The sequence below is a fragment of the Monodon monoceros genome, unplaced genomic scaffold (genome assembly GCF_005190385.1).
Source record: "Monodon monoceros isolate NGI ecotype Baffin Bay Population unplaced genomic scaffold, NGI_Narwhal_1 Super_Scaffold_5, whole genome shotgun sequence".
Taxonomy (NCBI): domain Eukaryota; kingdom Metazoa; phylum Chordata; class Mammalia; order Artiodactyla; family Monodontidae; genus Monodon; species Monodon monoceros.
In genome coordinates this window covers 49,556,919-49,570,318 of record NW_021703782.1, presented here as the reverse complement: position 1 = coordinate 49,570,318, position 13,400 = coordinate 49,556,919, and the positions used below count along the sequence as shown (strand labels likewise).

The 13,400-nt window shown below is 40.5% G+C and overlaps 1 protein-coding gene across 10 annotated transcripts in view; it reads right to left on the bottom strand.

Annotated features, from left to right (window-relative positions):
* FREM1 (FRAS1 related extracellular matrix 1) overlaps positions 1 to 13,400 on the bottom strand; it is a 170,769-nt gene that overhangs the window by 37,819 nt on the left and 119,550 nt on the right. For 6 of the 10 annotated variants that reach the window (XM_029202856.1, XM_029202857.1, XM_029202859.1 and 3 more), the window contains 2 exons: positions 11,708 to 11,972; positions 3,503 to 3,917 (listed from right to left, as the gene is read on the bottom strand). The exons of 1 other annotated variant lie outside the window; for it this stretch is intronic. In XM_029202856.1, coding sequence (XP_029058689.1) covers positions 3,503 to 3,917; positions 11,708 to 11,972 — 680 coding nt within the window. Of the gene's footprint in view, positions 1 to 3,502; positions 3,971 to 11,707; positions 11,973 to 13,400 lie in introns of those variants that run through there. 3 more of the 10 variants (XM_029202868.1, XM_029202872.1, XM_029202863.1) reach the window with 2 other exon arrangements.

Here is a 13,400-nt window from a genome sequence, read left to right as displayed (position 1 = left end):
TTAAAAAATTGTTAATATCTACACTCCGGTTACATGGTCCCCTGTTGTGTCTTCAGTCCTACTTTGTGTTAAAATCTATTCTAGTCTTATTAAATTTCTAGTTTCTTCAAAAGCAGGTCTTTTGGATCAGTATAACAGAAGCATTTTAAAATATTGGAGTATAAGACATTTTTTAAAAAAGGCTACATCCTTATGATCACTTGTGTTGGATTTACTAAAAATCATCTCACACTTGCCTAAACCTTAGAAAGCAGTGATGCTGGTCCTTTCTCCCTCACCCCCACTCCCACTGTCTCCTTTTAAGAAAGATTACAGGAATCATTACACCAAGACTGCAAATCTTAGTCAGATATCTGGACAAAACTATATTCAAAAAGAAACATGCATCACTATGTTCATAGCAGCACTATTCACAATAGCCAAGACATGGAAACAACCTAAATGTCCATTGACAGATGAATGGATAAAGAAGATGTGGTATACACACACACACACACACACACACACACACACACACAATGGAATACTACTCAGTCACAAAGAAGAACGAAATAATGCCATTTGCAGCAACATGGATGCAACTAGAGATTGTCATACTATGTGAAGTAAGTCAGAAAGAGAAAGACAAATACCATATGACATCACTTATATGTGGAATCTAAAATACGACACAAATGAACCTATCTAAGAAACAGAACGAGACTCACGGACATAGAGAACAGACTGGTGGTTCCCTAAGGGAGAGGGGCTGGGGGAAGGATGGAGTGGGAGGTTGGGATTAGCAGATGTAAGCTATTATATACAGAATGGATAAACAACAAGGTTCTACTGTATAGCACAGAGAACTATATTCAATATTCCATGATAAACTGTAATGGAAAAGAATATTTTAAAAAAGAAGGAATGTAAATATACGTATAGCTGAATCACTTTGCTGTACAGCAGTAATTAATACAACACTGTAAATCAACTATACTTCAGTTAAAAAAAAGACTGCAGAATCTTGGTCGGATAGACATGATTTCCTACAAAATGAATGTCAGATTGGTGCCTGCTGGTATCAGTTTTGTGTTTAAATCCAGTAGCTTTGCCCTCAGTTAGCCAGGTTGGGACCCTAACAGTAGTGCACCCATGCTTAGTAGACCTATTTGGACCAATTCATCCCTCAGTGGTGGCTGACGTCTTATTGTCTTGCCAGAAAAAGCTCTTAAAAGCAGGAGACTGAGGAGGTCACTCTCCTGCACTGCTGGAGGGGTGAGTCATTTCCTAAATTGTTTGACTTCTTGGCTCAGAGACACCAGGAAGTTCAGGGGAATTGTGGGAGAAAGTTTGAGGCCTTCCTTGTGAGGTTTTTTGTTCGTTTGCTTGCTTGCTTTTTAACACACAAGGCAAGGAAACCCTTGTACTGTTAATGAAAAACCTTTACAACATGTATTGCATATTTCCCTATCAGTAAATTCTACAACTTCCAAGAGATAACTCTCCTATGATAACCATGTTCTTTAAGATATTATTGGTGTTGGGAGAAACCTGATTTAAGTTCTGGTACTCTCTTCAAACTGTACCCCCTTTTCCCTCTCTGTTCTGGAGTGTAGTGCGGAACTCTTATGCCTTCACTCCGAATTAGTAACTCCTACAAATTTGCAACCAAATAGACCAGAACATTATTCCAGGTTGGGCAGTACAGTGACATTTCTCTACATTGTGTGGGGGGTCAGGGGTCAAGAAAAAGATATTAACAGACTGAAGAGTGGGATGAAACTAACAACAAGTAAAACATAATTTAAAAAGAAACAGAGTAATTTTACTATGTACAAAGTACTTCTTACATCCTGTACCAATATTACCAACACCTTCTCTTTTCTCCTAGTACATCATAATTTCATTCCACTTTCTGGACCTCCCTCATGCCAAAGATTCATCTTGTATCCACTCCATGTGATCATAACTCCCCACCTTCCTCCTCAGATCCCACCTTAGATAAAGACTGTGATGGTTAATTTGATATGTCACCTCAGCCGGGTTTGATGTCCAGTTGTTTGGTCAAACACCAGCTAGATGCTCCTGTGAAGGCATTTTTTGTTTTTTAGATGGGACTAGTATTTCAATCAATTGCCTTTGAGTCAAGCAGATTACCCTCTATAATGTGGGTGGGCCTCACGCAATCACTTAAAGGCCTTAAGAGAAGACTGAAGTCTCTTGAAGAGGAAGGAATTCTGCCTCCAAACTGCCTTGGGACTCAAGGCTGTAACATCAACTCCTGCTGGAATTTTCAGGCTGCTGGCCCGCGCTGCAGATTTTGGATGTGTCAGACCCCACAATTGCGTGAGCCAATTCCTGAACATAAATCAATTGAAGCAATCTTTCCCTTTCTCTTTTTCTCCCCCCTCTCTGTCTCATAATCTATATGTGTATAAATTATATACATCCTCTTGGTTCTGTTTCTCTGGAGAACTCTAAGACAGAGATGAAAGAGCAAGGGAAAATTATTATTATTTTACATAATCAGAATGTATCCTGAATTAAGAGACAGATTTACATCTTTTTTTGCTGTTGGTGGAAGTGTGTAGAACAGGGTGAACTATATCCAAGGAGACTGGATTCAAGGCTTTGAGAGCCAGAACATACTTGATGTGTTTTGACTAAAAAAGAAACACACATTATGCCCTCCAAGAACCATCGTAACAGTCAACACAACTGTGGCAGTGTAGTACCACAGAAAGGACACGGCATGGGGATCAAAAAGACTTGAGATCTTTATGTGTTTGACCAAACTTTTGAATTCCTGACCATCTATAAAATGGATGTAATAAAACTTAGTTCATTGGATTTTTATAAAAATTAAACGAGATTTATGGAAAGCGGGTCCGACCTATAGTTAACACTCCAAAAACTGTAGCTGCTACCGTTATTATCCCCACCATTAATACGTGTGTAATATTGATGCTGCTTCGTAAGTTTCCATGTGTTTACTTGAAAACCATTAAAATGCCAGTAGATAACACAGACCAAAAGGCATCAACATAATAGTGTAGTTAGATGTTGTAACAGTAATCACAAGAGATAGAATATCTGATGTATTTCAGGCAATATGCTAGTACCTTGGATACCTAATCTTATTTAATTCTCACCATAATGCGTAAGGATTGTTTCTCAAAGAAGGCAAAGTAGAATCAGAAGAGTCAAAGAACTCTTTTAAGGTCACACAGCTATTAAAATGTTTAAAACAGAAATTCCAACCTAGGTGTGTCTGACTCCAAAGCCCATGTTCTGTGGTCCTTTCTGTACCACCACTGACTCCAAAGGCCAGTCATTAGCCCGTACACAGGGAGCACAACTGTTTTGTTCGTATTAACATGCCTGGTGCCTTCCTTAGTGCCTGGCACACTGTAGACACACACTACACATGTGAATGAAAGAAAGAAGGAAATAAGGCAACAGTTCTCCTGGAAGTCGTTCTCTCCACATCTCTGGCCAAGGACCATGTATTTGTCATACTTGCCTGGATGGTGAATGAAACAGGTTCTTGCCACCTTCTCCCATCCACAAGAAAGCCTTGGTTTGTCCCATCTGTGGCCACAAAAGTAAAGCGGTCAGTGCGAGAGTGCCCTCCCGAGTGCCTGTAGGTCACATGCCCGCTGTCCACGTCCAGCTGAGTGAAACTGTGTGGAAGCGGCACTGTCCCCCGCAGGTAGAGCTGGCCGTGTCGTGGAAGCTGGGCCAAAAGGAAGGTGAGGTTCTCCGCTGGAGTGTCAGGGTCGGTCAGCTGAAGGAGGTCAGGGGTGAGGAGGCCCGTGGCCCCTTCAGCCAGTCTCAGCCCCTTGTTCCTGGTCACCACGGGTAAGGCTGTGTCCACAGTCTCCAGCGTGATCTCAAACACCCCGGGCTTGGTCTGCAGTCCATTGCTCACGATGAATCTGGCAAAGAGAGGCAAGGCAGCCTTCAACATGGATTCTTGTGTCACCATCTACTGGAATGAAATGATAACAATACACACCTTTACTAAAGGATATGTCGTGTTGGGACGAAAATGAAAACTCAAGGGCGGATCTTTCAGGAGGACACTATTCTATCCATTAAACCAATCACTAGGTAATGCACAAATGGACCATTCTAACTCCCAAAGTATTTTTTCATCAACATTGATGGTAGCTCACATGATGGGGCAGAGTATGCCGATGATATTTCTCAGGCTTGTCAGTACTTAGTGTAATTCCTTGCCCCAAATAGGAATTTCACATCCTTTCAGATCCACTGCACTAGTTTGAACAGTATCCTCATTTTATATATATAGACTTTTGCAACTGTATTTTTTGGTGAGAATTTAATAAGCTAAACTTTTTTTTTAAACATCTTTATTAGAGTATAATTGCTTTACAAAAGCATATTAGTTTCTGCTTTATAACAAAGTGAATCAGCTATACATATACATATACCCCATATCTCCTCCCTCTTGCGTCTCCCTCCCACCCTCCCTATCCCACCCCTCTAGGTGGTCACAAAGCACCAAGCTGATCTCCCTGTGCTATAATAAGCTAAACTCTTAAGACTGATCATTGGAAGCTCATCCAATAAAATGCTGAGTGGGCTAAATTTGGCTAATTCACTCAATTCATATACTTTTCTTTGAGCTTCCACATTTGCCCCTGACAAGATATGGGGGAGAGCCATTAGACAACGATTATTCCCCTGCTTTAAAGAAAAGAAAATTAGAACACAAGGGTTCAGAAACGTGGCAGGAGATCATAAGGCAGGTAGGAGACAGAGCTGGGACCAGAACCCAGGTTTTCTGACCTCACACCTTTTGCTCTTACAGAGTTTTTAATAAATGCTGGTTCAGCAGTCCACTAAGAAAGAGTTGTGGTGCCTGAGTACCACCGCAGACCTACAAAGAGAAAACTGAAATGATACAAATCCAAGGTGAGCAAAATCTTTCTTACAATCGCAGGTTCTGTGATACCATAACGTGTTTCTGATTATATTGATCACTAAATCACATTCCACCCAGCGCTGCCAATCTCAAAATTAAACTAATTGAAATGATCTTTAGAACATTTCAACATGTAATTTCTATTTGAAGGACAATTGAGACCATCGTGAAATTAAGCCCACAGAATGCACTATTAAAACTCCAACAAGTTAGGAAATCACTACTCAGATGGAACTGACACATTCACCGTAGGCCAAAGAAATGTACTTTGAAATAATCACAGAGTTGTGTCTATTCGTTTTTTCTCCATGTACCAGGTGCTTGAAATATTCATGGGGGAGAGAGATACTCTTATATTCCATGGATGTAAACAGGTCTAAAACTGTTGCAGTGGCATATAACATTAAATTATATAATAATTTACTTAGGAGGTTCTTTTTCAAAACTAGAGAAGATATGGGGTTTATCTTTACTTTACTAATCTGACAAATGCGACTACCAAGTTTTTCATTCTTTACAAAATGTGTCTTATCCTTCAGGGTTGGAGGGTTGATGCTTTGCTTTTGAACATGAGGGAACCTGAAACCAGGTTGTGCGGGTGTCATGTATCAGCCAGCCTGCCTGAGGCGAAGGACTCAGGGAAAAAAAGCAGCTGAACAAAAAGTAAAGGACGAGTTTGGCTGATACAGATTTTGCTTTGAGGGCTAGGCTAAAAATTTTGAGCTTTCTAATTATCTAGTTGATAAGACTGCCTACAAGGAAAATAGGATGTGATGCATAGAAATTCTTGTCTAAAAAGTTAAAACTGCTAAGTGAAGTACTACAGATAAAGCACATTTTTGACATTTCACACACCTTGTCTTGTAAAGAATATAACCTGGTTTTGTCCACAGCATTATTTTTACAGTTTGGAAAAGAATACTGAATTAACTTTAGAATTGTAGATTGAGCAAAATCACATAGCTTCCTTAAAACAAAACAATACATTTGGATAAATATATTCTAAGCAAAGAGGGCAATTTCATTGCTGGATCATGAAGTGCTTGCAAAATTCATTATTTTTTTAAAAAAGGAAAAAAAGCACTAGAAAAAAATTTGTGTGTGTACTTCAACTTTTTACTTACTAGTCACCTTGACAGTTTCAAAGATCAAGCGATATACATTTTTTAGGTACAAAAATCATGGTCTGTTTCTCAGGGGAAGCTTTTCATGGAATTATGCCTTTATTCCACTGTTTTCCTGTTAACTTTTTCATGTTTCCTCCCTGGAGCCTATCATCTGACCAGAGGTAAAATAAGGAGACTAGGCATTCCCTCAGGGCCTGCAATTTCTCCTTTTTTCACTTAACCCCTCCAGAAACACGTTTCATGCTTCCAACTTTGCCCTCTTTCACAATAAAGTGGCTGTCTATTCCCTACCAGATCCCTATATCAACACATGCTCTTGCGGAGAGTTTTCAATTAGCCATTTAGAGTTGAGCAAAAATTTAAGCCAGAGGACATGTATTTCTAGTATTAGCATTAATTGTGGAATTAAAGTCTTTGTGCCCCGTTAAAAGCAGGTCAAATACTGGTGGAGAAGGAAGAAGAAGGAAGGGGAGAGGCAGCCATCAGGGGCAAGGAGGTGAAGGGGGAGGCCCAGCGACTGCCACAGGGTCATCAGAGGCAGTCATTTTGAGTATCAGATTCTGACTTTCTTCTCTGGAGACTGAATTCCAAAAATGCCCAACAAGCTCCTCCAAGCTCAGTCTCAAGGCGGCCGCATTTATCCGTGTGTGTGTGTGACCCGTGTGGGGGGCACTGAAGTTTTCTCCTGATCCAGGTGGTCCATCGCAGACTCCTCCCTGCCTCTGACGGGCATTTGACCATGTCGGAAATCGGCAGCCTGCCATCAGACAGATGGGAATGAGGGCGAGCGGGAGAGGGACCATGTAAGAGTAAGAAATATGTTTACTGAGGCCAGCGTTCCCAGCTGGGACCCCAAGGCAGCTGTCTGCACTGACTGAAAGCTAAGAAGCCAGTGGTGAAAAGGACACAATGTCTCAACAGGACTGGATCGCACACATCATTCCACCTTCGCCAGTAACAATGAAAACTACTCACAGGCAGAGAACATTATCAGAGAGAGAGAGAGACAGGGAGAATGGTCATGGTTGGCTTCCCAGTAAAAAAAAAAAAAAAAAGCCCAGCAGAACCAGTGAGACAAGGTCAGTGCTTCGTGTCTGCAAAGGTTGACCAGATGATCTTACAAATGCTGCACTACCACCCCCTCAAAAGAAACCTTCCAAACATATTTTCAAGTTCTAAAACAATAGTGCCATTGCTGTTAAGGCATCCACTCCAAGCTTAAGAAGCTGGTGGTATCGAGGTAGCAGCTCCTTCTGTGGGTCCCATTTCCTTTATTACCCCCCCCTCCCTTGAGAAGAGACATAGCCAAGATGACCACTGTCTCATGAAATTTGGGGAATGACTCTTAGATTTGTCTGGGGTGCCTGCCTGGTCTGATTTCACCATTACCATGGTGCTTTCAAGCTTTCTGCATTTCCTGGCAATAGAGTTGGCTGAAGAATCTGCCATCTGTCATGGCATTTAAAAGATAAAAATGGAATCATAAATAGAGCCAGTTCTTCAGAAAAAAAAAAAAAAAAAAAAAAAAAGTCCAGCCGGCATGTCAAAATGGAGGACATTAGCATGTTCTTTTAGTCCCCGGCTGCTAGCAGCTGAAGTCAGCTTGCTAATCACTTGGTGTCATCTGTCCCAGAATGCGATGCCAAATCTTTCTTCCAGGCCAGCAGCACCAAACAATACAGGAGAAATTTATGATTCACAAAATAGTTTTGCAGAAGGTAAAAATCTGACCATGAAACTCCCCCGTTTAATTAATGCTGCCATAGCTTACATTAAAAAGAGAAGGGGGAAAATTCTCTGCGGCAGAATTTATCTCTTCTACCCAGCCAAATTCCTTGCCAGATTTAACAGCAAGCAACATAAATTTAGGTGATTAGATTGGTTGCATATATTTAATTTTTAAAAAGCACCATAATCACACTTTCATTAAAACAGGCTTTCAGCTTTGGTTGAGCGCCACTTGACAAACAACACAGCAGTCGATGATTGGGTTAGTGAAATGACAAGATTAAAAGGAGGGTCTTCAGCAGATGCTAGACTCTTCCACTATAAATATGTAAAACTGCTGGCCAAACATCAGAATGACACATTGAGAAGGTTCCTTCCCACAAGTACAAATTGTCCACAAATTTTTGGTACAACCAGGTATAATGGAAAGACCTCTCCAAAATGAGATCTCAGCCCAAGTTCAGCTCTGATACTTACTTATGTCAATTTAGGTGACTTTCTTTGTCTCTTGGAAACTCAGTTTTCTCATCCATAAAATGGGAGCAAGACACCTCTCTCCAGGTGGCGGTGTAAGGCTTAAGGGAAATGACATACACACCAAAAAGGGTCTAGAACACTGCCCGACGCATTACAGGTGTTCAAGCAATACTAGCTTTCCTATATATAAATGAAGGGATTGGATTAAATCAATGCTTTTCAACCCTTGTTGTTTGTTTACTGTCTCTCTATGGACCTGTTCCCTAATCTTAAGTCATTCAAACACCATCATCACAATTGTTGCCATTTTCTAGTATTACCTGTACTCTTATTACCTACTGTTTTGTTTTATATCAACTCACTTTTCTGCTTAAGTAAATGTACTTGAAAAGAAACCTTTTAAATACTAAAAGCTCAAAGTTTTCACTCATAAAAACTTAATCACTACAAATACTATAAAAATAAATACAGGAAAACAAACTGTTTTTCATTCTAGCTAGATATTGTTGGCCCATGGCTTGGAGCCTGAGGCCTGTACACTCTTTGCTAAAAATGGAAAACAGTTAATATTGAAGAGCTGCTAAGTACATATGAGCACAGGCCTGAGACTTCCTTCTAGAAACAGAAGGATAGAGAGAATTAAAAGGGAGTAGTTTCCCACTCTTGAATCCCTATTATTTATTGTCTCCTTCCTGTACCAGCCCACATCATTCTGCATCTTTGTATCATTGATGGTACTAATCACTCATTTTAGGAAATAGAACCACAGATTTTTTGCTAAAAGAAAACCTTGCCCAGAAGCTCAGTGTGCAAAACAAACTAAAAGTCAAACCACCAAAAAACTAAACCAAACAAAGTTATCTCAGAAAACTGGGATGTGAGCTGCAGAGTCCCACCAATTCAGCCCCTTCATTTTCTGTCTCTGGGAGGCCCTCAGAAGCCTCCTGTAAATCTTCAAACTCCTCAGAACATACTTGGAACAATGGACTGGACCAGACTGGAGATGGCTAGTCCCAATAGCATCAGAATCACCTAGAGAGCTTTTAAAAATACAGATTCCTGGGCCTGAAACTGGACTTACCAAAGTCGCCTCTCTGCGGTAAGGCCCAAGAATTTGAATTTTTTAAACCTCTCAGGTAAGTCTCTTCAGAATCTAGAAAGTTAGACATTCCTGGGGTGAATGATTTCTAAAACACCATCTAGTATGACTCTCTATGCATGTGAATTAGGAAACTGTTATGGTATCACCAATCCTCACATCAGGAATTTTGTTTTTCATTTTCAGCTCATCACTACAATCTGATTAAGACCTAATTGTTATTTCTCAACATCTTTACATGTTCATTCTTTGGCTTCACCAGTAGGATCTCTGGTTTCTCCAATACAGTCATTAATGTCTTCAACAGACTCTCCCATAGGCATTGACGGGGGGAAGCAGGAATGGACAGGAAGAAGAAGTCCCAGAAATGGGTATCAAACGAAAAGCCCTGAATCTGGTATACCTAGATTAAGCCAAGAAGCATCCACCCTCCATTAACAAACAGGAAAAAAAGAATCATCATTGCTCTTTATACCTTCTTTCCTCCAAGATTAATCTTAGTGGTGTAAAGAATGGAGAGAAAAAAATGGGGCCAAGGAAAGAATATAGTAAACAATGATAAAAATGGGGCCAAGGAAAGAATATAGTAAACAATGATAACAACAAGAATGACAACAATAGTAACAGTAAAAATAGAAACCAATGTTTATCTTGTTCTTCCTACGTTCCGTGTATTGTTTTCAGTACTTTATGTACACAAGCCCATTTAAACCCCTCAGCAACTCTCTGAGGCAGCTAATACGAGCATCATTCCTTTTCATGGAAGAGTTAATGAGAGCACAGGAGAATGTGTGACTTGAGGAGAACCAGAGATGTGATGTAATGAAGGCAGGAACTGACCCCAGGCCTATGCCTTCCCAAGCCAAAGAACCAGTGGGAAAAGTGTTCCCCACTTCTGACGTTTCAGTTAATACTGAGCAACACTCAAGCACTGAATTGGTTATTGAGAGAGTGACCAACCAAATGATTATCTGCTTGTTAAGAACACTTATCAAGGGAAAAAAGAAGGTATTAGTTCAAACTCCCCTGGATTTTTTTGTTTAACAGTTGAACTATCCAAATCATCTTTTCAAATCATCATTCCAAATGCCAAAAAGGGAAGCAAAATCATCTTTACTGACATTTAAACACTGTTTATCATAGCAGACATATTGAATTTAGACTGATAAGATATATGATAGAGGAAAGTGGTATTTGGACACGGGTATATCAGTGTAATTGATAGTTTATGGGAGCCGTTCAAATAACACAGGAGTCTGCGACATTTATGTTATTTTATAGCATTCTTTTGAAGGTTGTTTTCTGACATGGTAAAAATTATACTGGAGGCCAGAAGTCCTACGTGTATGGAAAATGAATCAATGCTCTCAGAGCTTCCTTCTTTTTTTTTTTTTTTTTTTTTTTCCCGGTACTCGGGCCTCTCCCGTTGCGGAGCACAGGCTCCGGATGCGCAGGCTCAGCGGCCACGGCCCATGGGCCCAGCCGCTCCGCGGCATGTGGGATCTTCCCGGACCGGGGCACGAACCCGTGTCCCCTGCATCGGCAGGCGGACTCTCAACCACTGTGCCACCAGGGAAGCCCCACGGCCTCCTTCTTAATTGGTAAAATTCAGGGTTAGATGTGTACCATGGTCCCCCAAAGGCTAGTCTAAGATTTCCGGGTTCTCATCCCAGCCCTGAGGTCCTTGGGGAAACTCAAGTTCAGCCAGCTTTGAAAACTGCTAAATGATAGATCCTCTGCAGTTTTTCTTGCTTTCTGTGACTGGAAACAGATTTCAGTACTTCAAATGAATGTAGACCTTCATTAATGTTGTATCTTTGCCTTTTCAACAGATTGTTATTCCTTCCAGTGATTTATTTGATACAGAATCCTTGAACAGGTGCACAGCCCCCAATTATAACACGGTTTCTATGGGGAAATACGATCCATTTTATGGCAACATGATTTATGATGTAGTTACCAGAACACATTGTGTCAAAAGGCACTGTCTGCTTATGCCAAATGTTTACTAGCAAATTCCTTTCCCTCAGATAGAAAAACATACTCAAAAAGAGGTAAATTACTTTTCCACAGCTCTCATTAGCGGGGATCCTCAGGTCTTCACATGTCTCTTCATGGAACAGCTTGCACTGAGATCTGCTTAGGTGTTTATTTTTAAACAACGAGCCCTAATTTCTTGGCTGGCTGCTGTCATTTTAATTGTGCACCTTTCCCTTTCATCCATCGAGGGAGTGGATGAAGAGCATACTTACACCAGAGCTGGAAAAGGACCCATTTTTTTCCCTCCTTTGTCTTTCTAAGCACTAATCCAAAGAAGGGGTTCTGAAAAGTTTCCTCGGGGCTCACCTGAACGTGTCTCTGTGGGCAGCTGCCGTGCTCTTATGTACGTAGCAGACTCTCTGTCCTGCTATGTCCATTTGGCTGAAGCTTGTAATGGGGACCCCAGGATAGTGGACGTATTCGACCTGGCCATATCGCGGTGGGGAGGTGATGACGTAGAGAAGTTCCTCAGGCTTGTCTGTTCCGTCCACAGCAAGGAGGGTGGTGGTCATCAGGAAACCTCTGTCACCTTTAGACACCGAAAGTGGTTTTGCCCGGATGACAATATCACCTGCGTGGCAGAAGAGGTTGTGGTCAAGAACCAAATTTTTAAAAATAAAATGTCCAAGGTGAAGGTAAAAAGCAAAGGTCAAACTGTGCAGAAGTCAAAAGTAATATGACATAGCAAGATTTCTATAACAAGGATTAATAAAAGAATTCAGCCAAAGACACGAGCAGATATCACAAAGAAGCGTAACAATATGGCCAACAAAAGACGCTCAGTCTCATGAATAGTCACAGAAATATAAATCAAGATCACAGTAAGTTGTCATCTTGTAACCCTCTGATTGGCAAGGATGTAGGAGCCTGATGATACCAAGTGTTGAAGAGGATGTAGAATCTTGCATATGAGTCTGGTAGGAGGGTAAACTGGTACACAATCTGGAATTATTTTGTAAAGAGTTGGATACTCACCTATGCCTTGACCCAGGGATTCCACTCCAGCTGCATGCTGGAGAGAAACACATGCACTTGTACCCAGGAGATCTGTGCTAGAATGGTTGTAACTGAGAACAATGGAGACAACCCAAATGCCTTCTCAAAAGGTGAATGTATAAACAAACTGTGGTCTATTCATACAACTGAATTTTGTGCAGTAGCAAAACAGATGCACTAGAGCTATATGCAACCACACAAGATGTAGCTTATTAACATTTATTAGCTGAGTGAGCAAGTCCCAGAAAACTATAAACAAAAGTAAGAAAATTAACACAAAATTCAGGATGGTGGTTCCCACTGGAGGTTGGAAAGGGCACATAGGTAGATGTTTGATACTGTTAATATTCCAGTCCTTGTATGTGTGGTGGCTACATAGGTGTTCTTATGTTTAAAAGACTGTATGAATGAGTGTCTGAATGAGCAAAGGAGAAGAGGATCACACATAGACAAAGGATACCGTGTTTCACAAACTAAGGATTATAATCCAGTTTTGCTCACTTGAGGTTCATTAAAAAAATGATCACAACTAAAATACTATAGAGTTTCTACTTTGTACAGTTACAGGGTTAAGGTATTGTCATATTTCTCAGGCTATAAATGAGGAAACTAAGGTGTAGAAATGTTAACCAACTTGCAAATGATTACACAATTATGAAAGGTGGAGCTTGAACATCTGACCCAAGAGCACAAACTCAAACATTTTATTATTTTGCTTCCTTTCTTTAGTATATAAGGAATTCTTGAAAATTAACACTAAAACGGTGAATATCCAAAAGGAAATGTGTGTAAAATAAATGCCAAGTCATTTCTGAATTAAAAATACAGTCAATAAAATCTTGAAAAGATATTTAGTCCTATAAGGAAATAAAACATCAAGGAGGTATAATTTTACCCCAGTGTTTCTCAATGAGGGACAATTTTGCCCCCCAGGGGACATTTAGCAACATCTGGAGACATTTTGGTTATCCTATCTGAGACGTGCTACTGGCTTCCAGTGGGT